At 48.8% G+C, this 18,016-nt stretch overlaps 2 protein-coding genes across 2 annotated transcripts in view; both read right to left on the bottom strand.

The window, feature by feature from the left end:
* The window catches only part of LOC139048949 (ATP-sensitive inward rectifier potassium channel 12-like), a 143,587-nt gene extending 128,198 nt beyond the window's left edge, over positions 1 to 15,389 (bottom strand). The window contains exon 1 of the mRNA XM_070523946.1: positions 14,939 to 15,389. The gene's annotated coding sequence lies outside the window, so the exon portion shown is untranslated. The remainder of the gene's footprint in view (positions 1 to 14,938) is intronic.
* An 883-nt stretch (positions 15,390 to 16,272) lies between these two features.
* EMC8-9 (ER membrane protein complex subunit 8/9) lies at positions 16,273 to 17,812 on the bottom strand. Its single transcript, XM_070523949.1, has one exon. It carries the CDS (start codon positions 17,782 to 17,784, stop codon positions 16,969 to 16,971), a length of 816 nt encoding a protein of 271 aa, XP_070380050.1. The 5' UTR covers positions 17,785 to 17,812; the 3' UTR covers positions 16,273 to 16,968.
* Positions 17,813 to 18,016: the final 204 nt, after the last annotated feature.

Here is an 18,016-nt window from a genome sequence, read left to right as displayed (position 1 = left end):
CCGGACGCAATCGCAAGACACGCCACTCGGCTTACGCACACAACTTACGGTGAAGCGTTCCAGTGCTTACAATGGTCTTTTTTTTTTTTCAAACTTTGTTTTCGCAAGTTACTCGTTTATTTAGAAAGTTTATTTTGTCCTCTAGCGTTAGGCGCAGTTTAGGGAAATGTGATGGTTTTTTTTTATCATTACTATTGTTGAGTTACAAACGTTTACACTTCATGTCTCAGATTCTTTTTAAGCCTGCAATATTCGGTAATTCTTGTTAAAAAAAAAACAGATAAGAGAGGATGGCCTAATTAAAGCAACTTTCTAGGGTCGGTAGATTTAAACTTTTTTATTCTTCTCTTAAGTGCATTCATCCCCGTCACAATTGGGGGCAGTGGTTCCCCAGAAAAACAATTTCTACGCTCCAGTTATCAGGCAGGAGCTCCCGAGGTAAGGTATCGTCATATATGTTCAATTTCTACAACGTCCGATGAACGATAGACTCGGTCAAGGCCAAAACACAAAGTTCTCGATAATCACGAAAGCTTTTTCACGACGGTCGTTACATTGTCTACACGAGAGGTATATGTAGGTCACGTCCAAATGGTGGAGCGGGGAGGTTTAGCGCTGTGCTCAGCAAAAGCTATACAATCCCCTGGTCAGCTCACTGGGGGAAGGGAGGTTTAGCGCTGTGCTCTGCAAAATCTAGAGAATGACCTCTGGTCAGCTCACGACGAAGCGGGAGGCCCAAAGATGCATTATCCAAGTCCATTAGCAACTCGGCAGGACAGGACCGACGCAGCAGCTGCAGCATTGACCATGCCGCTCTCTCTCTCTCTCTCTCTCTCTTTCTTTCTTTCTTAGCACGTGTAACTGCAATACGCCATTCAGATAGCCGCCCGAGCATGTAGATTACCAGGGTTTCGCCCTGCCGCAGTCAGCTGTAATTGCCGAGGAACAACGGGCAAGAAGTACACCTAGCCATTCCTCGATAATGAGCCTGTCAACGTTATCGCTCTCGTTATCTCGGTGTGCTCGGACCTCGCGGTGTGGTGAGAGTCGCCGTGTTTCTAACAACCCCGTCGCAGCTAGCGCTGGAGGCTTGGTGGAGCCGCAAAAGGAAAAGGGGAGGGGATGGCGAGAAGGAGCGGTTTCTTGGTCGCCACTGCAGAAGCTCTCCGCGGTCGAACTTATGCAACGTCATTCCAGAATTCGGGGAAAAACACTATTCCAGCGATAGCGTTGAGGGACCTGTGTCGCAGAAAATCCGGGGTCCCGCGTCCAGCATCGACCATCTTTTTCGGGAATGTTCATTTCGAACCACGCAGGCCCTCCGTGTAGCGCGAATAAGTTACTGAATTAATTGAATTTCTCAAAGTAAAATGCGTCAGAAAAATCGCAAAGTACGACTTACACACAACCTACAGACGTGACCGCGTCGGACTGTAATCTTAGTATACCAGAAAACGTAATGCTGTTACGCGGAAACTGAAAACACAAATGTTAGAGCAACGAAGGGGGCTAGTTTGCGGACGTTCATGGTTACACTGCGCTTAGTGTTACACTGACGATTTAAGTGAACGACAGGACGTGGACATACATAGCGCAACGCAAAGCCCCCTTTGACGCGATAGAGTTTTCCAGCAGTCGTTTGAGGTCTGTCTTAGTAGGAGCGGCGCATCACCCTAGTTTCTTTGCATACCATCAAAAAGAAAGAAAGAAAAAGCTCGTTTTCGTGTATAGCGTTCGCCACCAACGTTTACCGGTAAACATCCCGGTGAGCGAGTGACCCAGTGAGCGAGTGAGCCAGTGAGTGAGCCAGTGAGCCAGTGAGTGAGCCAGTGAGCCAGTGAGTGAGTGAGTGAGTGAGTGAGTGAGTGAGTGAGTGAGTGAGTGAGTGAGTGAGTGAGTGAGTGAGTGAGTGAGTGAGTGAGTGAGTGAGTGAGTGAGTGAGTGAGTGAGTGAGTGAGCTGCTACCTTGAGGGATTGAATGATTGAGCAAGAAAGCGAGCAAGCTTGCGAGTGCATGGTAGAGGCTTACTTGTAATAGGTTAATGGTTGACAGTGTTTATGGTAAACAGCTTACAACATTGACTCGGTTCGACGATGAGCGATTGGTTGACGTGAGAGCCATCGACGCTGCTAGGCTGTTGTTTACAAGACCGACTGAATGTGTCAGGGGCTGGCCAAACTATTGTTCGCAGCCTACTCAATGTCGCAACGCAGATCGCAGGGTGCGAAGAAGCCGTTAGCGCCGAGAGAAATGGTTAACACTTCCTCTGATGGTAATTTACGGCGGGTGATGCCTGGTATCTAGTGCCCCTGTGACAAGGGCCACATGTGTCATTCTAATTAGTTGCTTTCAAGACACGTGTGGTCGTACTTGAACTACGTGTTCGTGTAGCCTCACTGGCTCTAAGTAAGCTTGTTTCTTCTTTCTCTCGCATTCAGGTGTCCCCCAGAGCCTGAAAATATGTACTGGCTCGAACGAGGATTCGAACCGAGGACCATGGGACCCAATGGACCCGATGCTCCCTACCACGTGTTTCAGTGTTGACTGTCTCGGCAGGCAAAATGATGTCGTATTCGAGACGAAATTACAATTCTTAGTCACAAAGTTACACAGCAGCGGGAGAAACTCATATACGGCGCGACAGTCGCCAATACGACTACGATTAGATTAACCAACATTTCACAAATTAGCACTAAAATGAATTACTTTACGGGCATGCCGCAATCGCAGAATTGAAGTCAGCCAGTTGTGCAACTGCAATGCGCGACTTTCGCGTACCATGACCAGTTGTAGCGTGCGCGGAAAGACCAGTTCTCCGTTCTCTTTGGCCGCACGGATGCATGCCTGAATGGATGGATGGATGGATGGATGGATGGATGGATGGATGGATGGATGGATGGATGGATGGATGGATGGATGGATGGATGGATGGATGGATGGATGGATGGATGGATGGATGCTATGAGCGTCCACTTTGAAACGAGGCGGTGGATTGCGCCATCAAGCTGTTTTTTTATGTTGCGTAATGTCTTACCCATCTTTCGATGCGACAGCATCAAATGGCCCACTGAGCGAAAAAAAAAAGGTGCGGTGACGTCTGAAGCAGCGAAACGGCACCAAAATTCCCATTGGCTGCAACGCTATGCCATGAGCGCACCTCGACGGAAAAGAGCGGGGGAAAGGGGCCCGCCTGCTGGTGCGACAGCGCGCCAGGGCCGCTATCTTGTAGCGATGCCTCATGCCTTATTCTACGCTATTCTTGTCGTCCACCACACACGGCCGCCTGATCGCGTTGAAAATGTGGGCAGACCGTCGCTCCGACCACTGGCCGAGCGCGAAAAGCCTGAAAAAGCATAGAATCGGAAAAGGCATCGTTACAAAATGCAGGCCCAGGTGTTGCGTGAGGGGAGAGGGCACCGCCGCGACGCCACGTCACCCTCGCTCTCGGAAGCCGGCGCGCGTTCCCTCTCTCTCTCTCTCTCTCTCTCTCTCTCTCTAATCTCAACTGCGGTTAGCTGCTGCGCGTGCCTGCCGCGGTCTTGGTGACAGCTGCTGCTTCCACGACCTCTCGTGGCTAAGCTGTAAAGCAGTGATTTGGGCTTGTTGGTAAGACATCGTGAGGCTTATAGCGCGTTAAAAAGACAAGGACGAAGGTGAGACGTGACACGCACAGGCGCTAACTTGCAACAATCTTTATTTCGAGCAAGGGACCCATACATATATACAACTTTTTCGCGTACATCATACATGCGCTGCTTACAAAAAACCCTTACACACTATTGCGCAGGTACGATAACTCTTTGTGGGAAAGGGCAATTGATGGTTTAGACACACAGTTATCACCAAGCCTATCAATCATTTCTGCTTCTAATATTTCGCGAGTTATCCTACCTCGGGCTTTTCCCACAATGGAGCAGTCATAAAGATTGTTGCGAGTTAGCGCCTGTGCGTGTCACGTCTCACCTTCGTCCTTGTCTTTTTTACGCGCTACAAGCCTCTCGTGGCTAAGGACGTCGGTGCGTTCGGCGTTGGCACCACAGGTTGCCGCTGCTTGGTGGCGCGGGAGGCACCTACACCGCTATGGTACACTACTCGCAGCGCAAAACGCCAGGGACCGCTCTGCGGCGTTCAATTGGACATTAATGCTTCCGCATTCACAATTGATAAGAAGTGATTATGGTGTCCTCGGATTTTTTTTTTAACGGAATAAAAATTCCCAGCATCACACTTTCCGAATCACTGTGGGAAACTTCGTTTTCGTACGCCTCCGTTGTTTGCGATTTCCGAACTTTTCTGCCACAATATCTCCCTTTGCCTTTTACTAATCGTGTTCTCATTGTACGGGTAATAGGACAACGGCGCCGCGGTTGGGGCCGGAGTATAATCCTTATAATTGCTATCGCAGCGAAAACGAGAGAGAGAGAGAGAGAGAGAGCTATAGGCCATCGACACTTCTTCCAAAGAACTCGGGAGAAAAACACACTTATCGCAGCTGGATAAATGCAACGCGTGAGAACTTCACGCAGTGTAAATAATGCGAGCGCGCTCGAAAACACGCCGTTTATCTACAGCTGCGCGCTTTCCGCGGCAATTACTATTTTTTTCTTCTCCCGCCTAATCAACACCCGCGTGTATTACAGGTGCGGGAAATTCGACCGGGCTGAATCAAACCCGCCTCTTTCGTATGCTCGCGTCGCTTCCACGCAATTCCGCCATCCTCCTCCCTGTCGCGCGAAAGTGAGCGAAGAGTTCGCGAAACCTCCGCTACGTATGTACGCGCGTCTGCAGAGCCTGCAGAGCGTTTCTAATGCGCGAATACATTGGCTCCTTGCCAACCGCACGATAATGGGCGATGAAAGCTTCCAAGCACCGAAGTACTAAGCGAAACAAACGCGACGAAGACAAGTCTGAGAAGAAAATTCCAGCAAGAAAACACATACATACAAAAACGCCTGACGTGTTTACACTATCGTTCGAGGTGCGAAACGCTATAGCTCAGTGGCGGAGAAAAAGCTGCGCGCGCCCGCTTAGCAAGCGTGCCTCGCTCGATCACTCGAGGAATTCGCTGAACGTGCTAATTACACAGGTGCCGCCTTTCACCGGGAAAAAGAAAGATAATAATATGTGCTGTATAGGTTTGCGCACGCAGAGGTTTACCGAAATGTATACGGAGGGACGGCATAAGCAATCGCATACTGCAAACCGTATTTGCACCCTGAAGGGTGCTTTCTGTCTACGCTCTTAAAAAAAAATAATAAGCTAGCGCCCTTCGAGGCTTATGTTGTCCCACAACAATGTAATCGCCTCTCTCGAAAATCAACAAGGCTGATTCTTGGGCTAGTTGGTATACGGTTTACTCGTAATGGTAAAGCCTCTGTCACGTCCCTGTCTTTCTGAATTGCGATAAAGGCTTTGCTCTTGAAAAAGTTTCCCTTCTTGAAAACTCTGCGCGCTTCGCACCCTTTGCACCGATTTGCACCCTTAAGGGTGCAAATCGGTGTTCTGTGTGTGGTGCACTACTGCAGGGAAATATACAACGCGTAGACTCGATGTACTGCAGAATTAAAGGTGGACAACTGGACTGGCATGCAGACACAGTCGAACGGCTTTAAAACGAAGTCTTTGGGGCCTCCGAAAGCATCATCATCATCATCAGCCTGGTTGCGCCCACTGCAGGGCCAAGGCCTCACCAATACTTCTCCAACTACCCCGGTCATGTACTAATTGTGGTCATGTTGTCCCTGCAAACTTCTTAATCTCATCCGCCCACCTAACTTTCTGCCGCCCCCTGCTAGGCTTCCCTTCCCTTGGAATCCTCCGAAATCGTTCACTCTTAAAACAGTTGCGTCCTTTGGGGTGATTATTTGACCCACAACGATAACCGTCGCCTGCCTTGCTTGCGTTTTCTTTCTCGAAAACTCAGCACTCGCTGCTTTCCTGTCCCGAATGCTCTTCACGCCGATAACGCGCATGCCGTTCACGACTCGCAGCGTTAAAGAAAGGAGATGCGGGCAAGACAGATGACGATTACTATTGTGGGACAAGGTACTACCCAAAGGGCGCAAAATGTTTTTCAGAGAGTTCGTTATACAGGTCACTTCGTTGTAAAAGGTCGCACACTGCACAGCTCACAATAGAACCGGGACAGAGTTATTAATTCGTTAATGCAGGTCATATAGTTGTAGAGGCGTTCGACTGTGTTCGTGGTAGGGAAGAGCAAAGACAGAGACCGAAAGAGCACATCTACTGGTCCTGTCTGGGCGGTCCCTGTCTGTTGTTTGTGCTTCGATACCATGACTATAGACGTACTGTTTTTTGCAGAAGTGACGGCTATTGGGAAGTTTTAGCACGCCGCTACCCCTTCGTTTATGTACCAGCTTTGCGCGCGCTAAATTGTGCAGCCACAGAAGCATGCAGTCTGGTACATTTTACTGTATACGACTTTGCAGTGCGTTACACTCGTTACTGTTTTTGAGGATGTGGTAGATACTAGGGAGTTAGAGCGTGTCGCTACGGCTTCGCAGTCACCTGCCAGTTTTCCATGTGATAACTCAAACGAAGAAAAAATCGTATGGTGGATTATACTGTATACGCGGCTTAATTTGCAGCGTGTATAAGTACTCGATACCGTACATTTTTTCGGTTGCACACATTAGGGAGTATTAGCTTGTCGTTACCGTTTCGCGGTAACCTGCCAGCTTCGCATGTGCTAACTCGCACAGACAAGACACAAGCAATCGTCTGTACTTTTAGCATATCGCTACCGCTTCGCGTCATCTACCAGCTTTGCAAGTGCTAAATGAGCCATGTCACACGTGCACCTAACGCACTTGAACGGTAGTGGCATGCTGGAGCGTTCAAGCATGCAGCTACCGACGTTTTCGCTCCGGTACATATACGGTACCTGAAACGTCACCATCTCAAACTGCATCTTCGGTTTGCTTCAATCCGCCTTCCGGCTACACAGGCTTGCGTCGAATTGCTGAAATTTATTAACGACCACAAAACGCGATGGAACGACGTGTGTTAATTTATTAGAGAGCTTTAGGATACCGCTTCTTCTCTATCCTTCATGTATCTGTCATCTGTCAGATTTGCGCGATAAGCAGCGCCAGGTGCAGCCTGAGCGGCGCTGCTTAGCAGCGCGATGGCTGGCGAATGGCGGAAAAGGCGGCACAGCGGTAAACTTACCCCGCGGTATGTCAAAACTCCCTAATAAAACACACAGTTTAATTAACAGGGCGGCCGCGTATCACATACACACATAAAAATCGTAAAGGGTGTGGTAGCACAGCAAGCGCGCAATAGTACTGGTACACAATGCCATTTGCAAGTCGCAAAATAATGTTGGCATCGACCTGTGCGTATAGTACCAGACTAAAGAGACACTTGCGTAAGCCGTGCGAAGTTCGCAGATCTTCCACAGTTGCAATTCGCAACGCTAGACGAGCAAGTGGTGTTGCTGCGAGAATGTAAGTGAGCATGCGCAGATAGGGATCGATAGGGATCCCCATAGGGATCTCCCGATAGGGATCGCGGCGACGGATACGCGTAATCGCGTCACCTACGCCATATAACAACAGGCAATTACTGTGGTAATATGTCCAGCTTAACGATTAAGTGTGCCACATTAACTGCTCACTAAGACCCTCTAATAAAAGTGGAGAGTTACCTATCGAGAAAGGGGTCAGGCAAGGAGACAATCTCTCCAATGCATGCTTAGAAGTATACAAGCTGTTAAACTGGGAAGGCTTAAGAGTGAGGACAACGGCGAATATCTCAGCAACCTTCGGTTTGCAGATGACATCGTCCTGTTCAGCAACACTGGGGACGAGTTACAGCAAATTATTGAGGACCTTAACCGAGAGAGTGCGGTCGAAGATTAATATGCAAAAGACAACGATAATAGCCTGGCAAGGGAACAAGAATTTAGTATCGCCATTCGACGTTTACCTAGGTCAATAACTCACAGACAAGGGACCCTGATCATGAGAAGAAAATTTACAGAAGAACAGAAATGGGTTGGAATGCATATGACAGGCATTACCAAATCTTGATTCGGTGCTTACCACTGTCGTTGAAGATAAAAGTGTACAATCATTGCATTCTACCGGTGCTAACACATGCGGGAGCAAATTGGAGGTTAACAAAGAAGCTCTAGAACAAGTTAAGGACTGCGCAATGAGCTGTGGAACGAAAAATGTTAGGTATAACGTTAAGAGACAGGAAGAGAGCAGTATTGCTCAGAGAACAAACGGGGATAGCCGATATTCTATTTCACATTAAGAGAAAAAAAAATGGAGCGGGACAGGCCATGCAATGCGTAGGATAGATAACCGGTAGACCATTAGAGTTACAGAATGGGTGCCAAGAGAAAGGAAGCGCAATCGAGGACGGCAGAAAACGAGGTGACGCGATGAAATTAGGACATTTGCAGGCGCAAGTTGGAATCAGCTGGCGCAAGACAGCGGTAATTGGTGATCGCAGGGAGAAGCCTTCAATCTGGCAGTGTACATAAACATAGGATGATTAAGATAATGATCCTCTAAAGCCAGTGCCCTTACCTTGAGCGGTGGTTCTTAGAAACACAAAATACTGTTCACAGACCGTGATTGGAAGTTGGCCACGACAAACGCAAGCGATAACTGACCCTGTGTGCTTTTGTCGTCTGTCCACACGGACTGGACACGCGTATATACGCTACCAAATTTACGCCTCGCTACGACTCCCTAATTGTTGGCTTAAAGAGACAGTAAAGCGAAACAATAAATCAGTTTAGATTAACGAAGCATTGTTTGAGAGCCCTGCAGGCAGTCATTTCAAAAAAAATACTTCGATTATTAGATGACAAAATGATGGTCCAAGTATCAGTATTTGAATTTCGCGCCTAAATCCAAGCACCGGTACGTCAGCGTGACGTCAGGGATTCCACAGTATGTTTTCGCATTTGGGCCGCGTTGGCTGAATAAAGGTTCCCGAAACTTGCCATGTTTAACATTTGGTTCCTTTAGAACACAATGTAGTCAAGCTGTACCGCTACATATAATTAGTAGACCCTAGAAGATGCCATCAAAATCCAAGACGTCACAGCTCCCAGGGCAGAGAGGGGGGGGGGGGGGGGGGACTTAAGTAGGCGTCGCCACCAGTATTTCGTTCTTGCGCCTTTTCTCGCTTACCAAACGTCTTATTTTTGTAAGAGTGGTGCTTTTGGTGTTGTAGAACTGTAATTTACTGATGCAGAAGAAATCATTTTTCCCTTTAGTGTCCCTTTAAACTAAGGTTCACGAAAACACAACTGGTGAGCGCATACAGCATTGCTTGCCGTTTGTTAACGCTCTCCAATGTATGTAGAGCATATTTTCCTACTAAAATGACTAGAAGGTACCCTGGCGCTGCGATCGTTGTCACCATGGTTACGTTAGTGAATGGACGCGTCTCGTACACCTGCCATCGCCATTGTTCCTTCGACAATGCCTTCTTTCTCGCTGCGTACATACATATATACGTCGCAGACGCTGCATCCACCTGATTCGACGTTTGCGTTTCGACACAGCTTAATTGTGCACCGTCTATAGCGCATAAACACACACACAAAAAAAAAACAATTGCACGGGATTAAAGCCGCGCACCAGGCTCCACGCTGCAGATGTTGTAAGCACCGTCGCTAATTAGTTGTGCAGGATTTTTTACACACCATTTGACTATAAACGTTAAGCTGCACGTTGATTTCAACGTATGCAGTGGATCTTGCATAATTTTGTTGTTTGTCTTCCCTCGACTCTACGAATTTTTTTAAAAAAATTTTGCATGCACAAAGCAATGCACGCGCTCGGGAAATATTTTATAAAATCGAGACATAAATACTTGTCCGCGCGCATCGTTTATTGCAAAGTATATAACCGGGGTTCACCGCATTTCCGTGGCACTCACGAATACGTATATAGACATATCGATCGCCAACCTGGAAACGACCCGGTCCGTACGCTCCGGTCCGGGGCGACGACGCTTACAACGAAGTTACCACAATAGCGAAGACTTTCCTGGCCTCCGGTGTTTCGTTACAAGGGCGTATACGACTCGTACACAGACCCGGGGGAAAATTAAAAAAAAAGCGCTTTATAGCTAAAAATGTTAATGAGGTGCTTTGAGGCTTCCAGTAACAATCACAAGTGGCATTTGGAATATATTAATAAGATAAAAGCACAGCTTAATTATCACGAGGTGTCCGCGCGGTATCTTCGTCACTACAACAACAGCAACAAAAAAGCAAAACAATTAGGAGTCCAAAATAGAATCCAGAAAAGCTTACGAAAAGGGAGGAAAAGAAACCTGTTGACCAATGTCCGTGCGTTATCGCCAAACATTGGTACCCTCGCCGGGGCCTCCTCCCCCTCATCTGCCCTCACCCTCACCTGGTGATGTGAGGGGTGAGGTGAGGGAGGGTGCGATGACGATGTGAGAATAAACAAGGAAACTGCGATTCGTGCTGTCAAAGCACAGAAAGAGTCACTCAGATCGTATGCGTGGTGTGGGTTTAAGAGAGAGAGAGAGCAAGGTCAGGAAAGGCAGGGAGGCCAACCAGACGAGCACCCGGTTTGCTACCCTACACAGGGTGTGGAGGAAAGGGGAATAGAAAGAGGAAAATGGGGAGAGAGTAAGCACTGAGTGCGTCTGGGAGGGACACTATATACACAGGGGCACTACAAACGGTCTATTAAGCGTGCACTAGTATACAATACTTGAAGTGTGGGCTTAAAGTCTAAACGTGTCGAAGTGCGCTGGCAGGAAGTCTCCTTGGCGCACACGTACGTCGAAGCCCACTTTCAACTGGCTAAAGTCATAAACGGATGTTGGTGTCAGCTGTAGCAAAACCTATCGACAGCTATAGCCGCTGAAAGCGGCAGCGAGAGCGAGAGGTGTGATAGCAACTTCCTGGAGTCACTCCGTATTTTTTTTTTTTACTCATCACCACCAGTGAGCGCGCTCCTTTATTCGAAGTAAACATCCTGGAATTCACCTCTTCTTTCTCTATATAATTGGACAAAAAATTTGAGTTTGAGGATTTTCGGGCTGATGGCGTTTGTTGACGCGATGAACTAAAGGAAACATCAAGATGAAGGGGAAAAAGCATGTCGGTTATATAGAGTTTGTCTACAGTACAACTAAAAAAAACTTGTTTGCTTTAACCTTAAGCTCGCGCATGGCAACGACTGGTCGAGTGACTTTATATACAGTAAGCATTCAGCTTACAGCAAGTTTCAGCTCAACTTCTACGACGTCGAGCTGTACATTTCAGCGATTGTCAAGGATAACAACGCAGAACAGTTGAACAGATTAACACGTACTTGCTTAGTATACATCCATGAATTCTGACAAATTCTCCGTTTTCAAGTCTCCGTAACCAGCCTGAAACATTCGGCACGAAAAAACACCGCTGGCGATTTGTTAGAAACGTGACAGCTTTCGAGCACATACAATTCACGTTCCATCTAGTTCACCATCCATAGGCATGCAATGTAAGAAATTATGGTTAGCTTCATGCTACAAACAAACACACTTATTGCTGCAAACGAGAAGAAAGGGGGTTAACCGAGGGGCCCCATTTTTATTAGACGGGGAAACGGCGCCGCTGGAGCATCGCACGCGAAATGCGAAGGTTGTGGGTTCGGTTCCCACCTGCGGCAAGTTGTTTTTTTTTCATCCACTTTAATTTGCATTAGCTTATCGTTTCCTTATTTCATTTATTAAGCACAAGTAATTTCCCCTATGTTGTCCTTGGTGTCAATGTTTGTTGGCTTCTTATGTTATTGCTGCAAAGGCATTCGCTTAGGCATTTCAGTGTATTCACTTAGGCTTATTTAACCACCAGTAAATTGTCGTAATTACTACTGCAGTTTGATTTCTTGTTCGTTTTTTTTAAACTTTGCCAACTGCCGATATGTGCAACCGCTGTGGCGTAAGTGGAAGATGAGGCCAAACTCGTGCTAGACAGAAGCAGCAGTGCATAGTTTCCGAGTCACCACCCGCTGGCACGCGCTCGTAAAAATTCGGCTTTAATCGACGCGCACGTTCGAACCTTGAGTGGCATTTCGTATTTCTGCAAATTTCCACAAACTTAACACGGCCGTCGGACGAAGTTTACCGCCACGAAAGCAAGAACGTAACCCCGTCATGCTGTTACGCGGTGCTTGTACGTGAACGCGACAACCATGCAGCGAGAAAGATGGCGGGGTTTGCCATGAACCGCTTCACATGCGATCGATTGGCTGGACTGTTCGGTACCCCTGTATACATGTATATTCTGTAAACGCATTCTTTCTTTTCCACCGTGAGGGTGAGGTGAGGCCGGATATATATATATATTTTTTTTTTAGGTGAGGACGATGGTGAGGGAGGGCGGTCAAATTTCTTCAACGGCAGGGTGAGGACGGTACTTGCGTCGTGAGGGTGAGGGAGAAAAAATAGAAATCAAGGCATCTGCCCACCTCTGGTACATCGCAGTCTGCCAGCTATAGGTATACCCCGATTTGGCGATGCAATTGCAGTCATTAGGTTGCTAGACAAAAAAAAAAACATTTCTTCACGTCGAAAGACAAACAAGGACGCCGACCCGAAATAAACGTGTTCGCCGGCGTCTTTCTCTTTTCTTTTGTCATGAATCTACAACACGACCAGACGAGGTGTCGTCAAATCGTCGATTTTACATTCATTACGTCATAATGTGTCTGGTTGTTTCTGCACAAAACGTGTGTGTGTGTGTGTGTATATATATATATATATATATATATATATATATATATATATATATATATATATATATATATATATATATATATACACACACACATTTATATATAATGAGAGAGAGACGCGAGGTAGAACATTGAATCGGATGCATCAGATGCTCGACAGTTAAGAGGCCTGCCGCGAAACATCGTCCGTGAAAACCTGATTACGCTTGCGAGTCAGCACCCAACTCATCTCAGCTGTTCAGGAAAACGCATCCACGGGCTTATCGCCGGCGCTCTATAGTGGTTCCTTATCTCTACTGCAAGCTCTGCATTGCAACGACTGCACGGGACGTTAGAGCGTGACGACACGCAGGCCCATTTCTTCGCAAGCGTAAAACGCCTTCTCCGCGCGTACGCGCTTCGCACAACTACACCAACGGACCTGCGCAACAGTTTTCTCCCTGTCTCGTGCTCGTACCGTTCTTAGCTGCCTATACACCCGAATGCAAACGACGCCTTTTAGCAACAATTCGCACCGCGGCACCGCAACTGACGATGTCGTCTGCATCTCGCACGTACGGAAACGCACGAACTTCTGTTTCCGGCACTTGTTTTCCGCGTTTCTCTCCAGGAGAGGTCACCGATGCGACAAGAATAACGGCGTCGAGATAGACACTCGCGTAATTTGGTCGAAATATATAGCAACACGTTCGCGCGTTCCGCATCAGGAAAGTCGACGCTGTCTGGTAGGTGCCGCACGCCATTGTGTGTCGTCTGCAGTGCGCTGCACCATGCGCGGGAATGCCCCGAACGGCCGTCGTCTGCGTTAAAAAAAAAAAGTGAAGTCGTCTGCGACGCTCGGGCAAAAATACAACAACAAAAAAAATTGTCTGCCACTTAGCGCAGACGACGCCAGACTATGTTCGCGCCATCTTCCTTCAAGGGTCTCGTCCAGCAGCCTAATCTTTTCAGAATGGGGTGCCGCTCCACTACGCGTCATAATGATAGTAGATAGACGCAACGGGGAGACGGGTGTTCGTACGGTGCCAGGGCGCAAAAATGGAAGAAGCGGTGCCATCGAAAAGTGATGCAGGAGAACAGAAGGATGGCCGCCATTTAATTCGAAGAACACTCGGACAGAAGAGAAACCGCGTAAGCCGCTGTTCCATGGATAGAATCCATAAAAGAAAAAAAAAAAACACTTTCGCTTTTTTTCTGCGGGAGGTACGAGCGTTGCGGCTTGCCACACACAGCATGCCTTCCCTATAGCTGAGGCTTGTGGGAAAGTCCTCGGCACAGGACGACACAGAAAACGCCGGAGAGAAAAAATAAGAAAAAAAAAATGTCGCCGGCCCCGTCCTGGATCATTTGCCTGGATACACGACGCGAGAACCTCTCGTGCACGCTCGTGTTAGTATGTACCCGACCAGCCGCAGCCATCAACACGCACTGGCCCGAGATATCTAGTTAGCGCGACCATTACATTGTGCGCGCTCGCGTCCAAGGACAGATCACTCAGAGCGATATACAGTCCTCAAGCAGTGGGACGCCGAAGAAGGTATGGCGCGCGCTCTCTCAAGTCAACGGCAGCGAGATAACGGCGTGGCATCAAGCCACGTCTGGCGATACTGTGCCATGCACACGCATGCGCTCACAACATAATCGCGCGAGAAGTGACGCAAGTGAGGAATTTATAGTTGAGAAGTCGTTGGAAATGGGTGGTTCGGCGCGCATCTGCTCCAACGTGCTTGCGCAAAGCACGCAACAAGTGTCTGGGAAAGGAGTCAGCTGCAGAACGTGTACGCTAAGCTGGAAACTGTTCTAGAAAGCTCGGTGGCAGACGACACTTTTAGAGCATCGACAACCGTTTCGTAGGCTCGTGAAAAGCAGACGAAACAAGAAGATCGAGGTGTACTGCGTGCTCCGGGAGAGCAGACGAAAAGACGCACACCGCGGCGTGACAATGCATAACTAGCTGTAACGTCAGGTTTCACGAAACCGACAGCGAATGACAAGCAGGAAGCACCGTACGCGTACGTGAGTGAATCTTTGCTCGTGAACCATCCAGTCGTCGGCTTCGATCCTCATGCACACACATATATACAGGCGTCGTCCAGGCGCACGCACGCTTCCAGCTTTCAAAACCAGACAACGCCAACCTTGATGTAACCGAAACTTGCGAGAAATAAGAGAAACTATCACTCACCCCTACACAGCTGAGGCGGCGAGCTTGCACTTGCTTTCGCTTGGGAGAAGGCTTCTCTCCGTATTTCTGTTTTTTTTTTGGTCGCGCTTCGTCGAAACGACACCAGCGCGAGCGCGCTCCGAGGTCGAGCTTCCTTCGAACGAATCCGACGGGACGGTTTCACCCGCGCCGAAGCGAACAGCTGCGCCTAGGCCACGCCGCAACGGGACGTTACGTCCGCGCTCGCTTCACGAACGGGCGCCAGTGGAAGACAAGGCACACACTCACGGTTGCGACGACGCCACGAGGCAAAAGGTTCGTCCCAAGGGCCCATCAACGAGCCAGCGAGCACTCCAACACCAAACAGAAGACAACAAAACTTGTTCGCTAGAGCAAACCCCCCCCTTCTTCCGGCCGATGGCGCACGAGAAAAACTTTTGCCCCCTCCACTACACCACCACACCAGGCAGCAGCTTCCCTCGGGTGCCTCGGGGCCGAAACTTGCAACGAGGCAGCAACACTGGGAAGCCCGAAGCCGCTCCCCGATTGGCCGAGAGTGGCGCTGACGTCATCGTCCCGCAATCGGCCGTCGTCTGCGAGCGAGGCGCAACAAGTGTGATAGCAGACGACAAAAACGCGGTTCGGCCGTCCCGCTCCCAGTGCGAGTGAGGAAAGAGCTAGAAAGATTGATTTCTCGAGAAAGAGGCGCCGCGTCATTCTATTAAGTGTAGTCTTTTGGACAGCAGCTGATGTTCTCAGCTAAAAGAGAACTGACTGTACAACCAAAAGTTTCCTGCAAGTACAGATTGTAACTGTTGCTGAGACCTGTGAAGCGTGTTTTCATATACACTAACCCTCCGACAAGTATTTTAAATGGGCGTAGTTTACGAAGTTTGCTGTATTCTGCACATGTAAGACATTCAAGAGTTCCTGACGGCACGTAGGGTTAGCTTATATAATGCACTCTACTGTCACCACTTCATGAATGATTTCAAGGCTCTTCGCTTCTTTTCGGTTCATTGTGTGCTCGCGACTCCCGCACTTTCTTCTTTTCGCCATTAGAGCGATCTGCGTGCATACAACGTGTAGACAGCAAAGACCATAACGCGTTATGAAACTGCCGTCGAAAGCACTTCGCGTCGCAAAGCGCAATGCAAATCGATGCCTCGACTTAGCCTTGGCCCCTACGTTGGCAGGCTGAAGCGCGCTAATGGGTGGTGCGATAAATTTCTACGCGAAGCTCGACTATGACAGAGTTCTAGCCTCACCTTAAATATAGCGGCCACCATTAAGGCGTTATATAGTTACGGATCACAAACATAAGCACGCATCAACGAAGACATGCAGACAATAAATAGCAGTGCCAATAATTTTAATCATCTCTCAAAACAAACAAGTTATCTAAGAAAACAACAAAAGTTCAACAGACAATAAACAAATCCGGGCAGAGCTGTAAAAGTGCAGGTAGACAACTGTGGTCATGAATTGCACAAAGTGTGCAAAAATTGTTCTTTGGGTCCCCATGACAATGGAAATTCGTCTGCAACTTATTACAGGCGCTTTCAATCAAGTTTGCTACTAAGTCCGTGTTTCAGTGCCAGTTGATTCGAATATGTTAAAACTACACTTTCGTTCAATGCGGTTAAACTGATAATGTATTTAGTACTCTTTATTAGTTTTTTACACTTACGTACTCAGGCGTCATCTTTACGCTACGCCAGCGAGAAGATGCCGCTCCGTCGCCGGGTCAAGTTGCAGACGGAATCGAAACCACAGCCATTCACACCGTGCCCGCAGTTGCGCGCGAGCAAATGCTACCATGTTGAACGCGACGCTCCACAAGCTGTCCTCCGAACAGAGAAACAAAAACGTACAACGAAAGCAGTCCTGGTGTCACATTCCGTGCTTTGACCCCTGCCCCAACACCACCAACATCGGCGAAAGAAAAAAAAAACGAAAATGTTTCTATGAAACCACGCAGTCGCTTCTGCTAGCCGCTGCAGACAACTAGGGACGTCTGGTGGTGGCGTCGCGAACTTCACGTGCGGAAACTAGAGACACCTGGCGATCTCCTCGTTAATCTCGTGATTGCACCAGTCCCGTCGGATGTCGTCCAGGTGGTTATCGAAGTCGGCGAGCGCGCGGTACACCTTGGCCCGAAGCAGAGACGCCGTCACGCCCAGCGTCTTTTCGGCCAGCGCGAACGGTTTCTCGCGCCAGCGACCGTCCTGACTGCCGTACACCACGACGGGCGCCTTGTCGCAGTCCAGCGACACCAACTGGTTGTCGATCATGACCAGGCAGGCGTCCGCGAAGTTCTCGGCCACCTTGTCGGCGACGCGCAGCGCGATCTGGTCGGGCGCCGAGTCCCTGAGGTGCTCGTTGGCCTGGTAGTAGCCGGCGATCACCAGGCCCGCGTTCTTGCAGTGCTGGTCGATTTGTACGAGCGCCACTTCAAGCATCGGCGTCAGTCCTAGGCACTGGTGGAACAGGGGCACGCTGTCTGTGATGTGGAGCTGCGACGATGGCTGGTCGCCCGCGCGACGGCGTTCGTCGGCAAGCAGCACGCCGTTGACGGAGCTCTGCGGGTACTTGAGGCAATGCATGATCATCTTGCTGAAGGCGCGGACGCCGAATTGCACGTCCGCGCTGCCGCCGGCCATGTTTCTCTCGCGTCGGTGGCCTCGAGGAAAACGGAAGTGACTTCGATTGGGCCGAAAGCAGGAAGTCGATCGCCGGCGTTTGCGGGCTAGTTCGTCAGGCGGCCGCAATAAAATAAATAGGCGCTGGACGTCGTTTGCGATCGTCCTGCCGCCGTGCATATAAATGTTGAAAGTCTCAAAAGCAAGAAAGCTTATGCGAGACATGTAACTGCACAAATAATTACTTGCCAGATACAAATTAGGCCCTTCGTTGAATAGAACACACACAAAAAATGTCCTCGAAGCAAAAATTACGTGCAAGGATAGCAGACGACAGTACAGGTTTAGCAAGACGCGTCCTTGAAACGCACTTGAAAGACTGCACACAGCAGCACAAATATCCTTTCTTTTTGAACGAAAAAACCAGTCAAAAACACAAAGGACAAGAGGAGAGGTT

The sequence above is a fragment of the Dermacentor albipictus genome, chromosome 8 (assembly GCF_038994185.2).
Source record: "Dermacentor albipictus isolate Rhodes 1998 colony chromosome 8, USDA_Dalb.pri_finalv2, whole genome shotgun sequence".
NCBI lineage: Eukaryota > Metazoa > Arthropoda > Arachnida > Ixodida > Ixodidae > Dermacentor > Dermacentor albipictus.
The sequence above is the reverse complement of the archived record's forward strand: the minus strand, read 5'-3'. Positions and strand labels throughout refer to the sequence as shown.

What these genes read in the sequence shown, in the direction of transcription:
- EMC8-9 (XM_070523949.1), bottom strand. Translation starts at nt 17,784, where the DNA reads ATGTCTCGCATAAGCTTTCTTGCTTTTGAGACTTTCAACATTTATATG.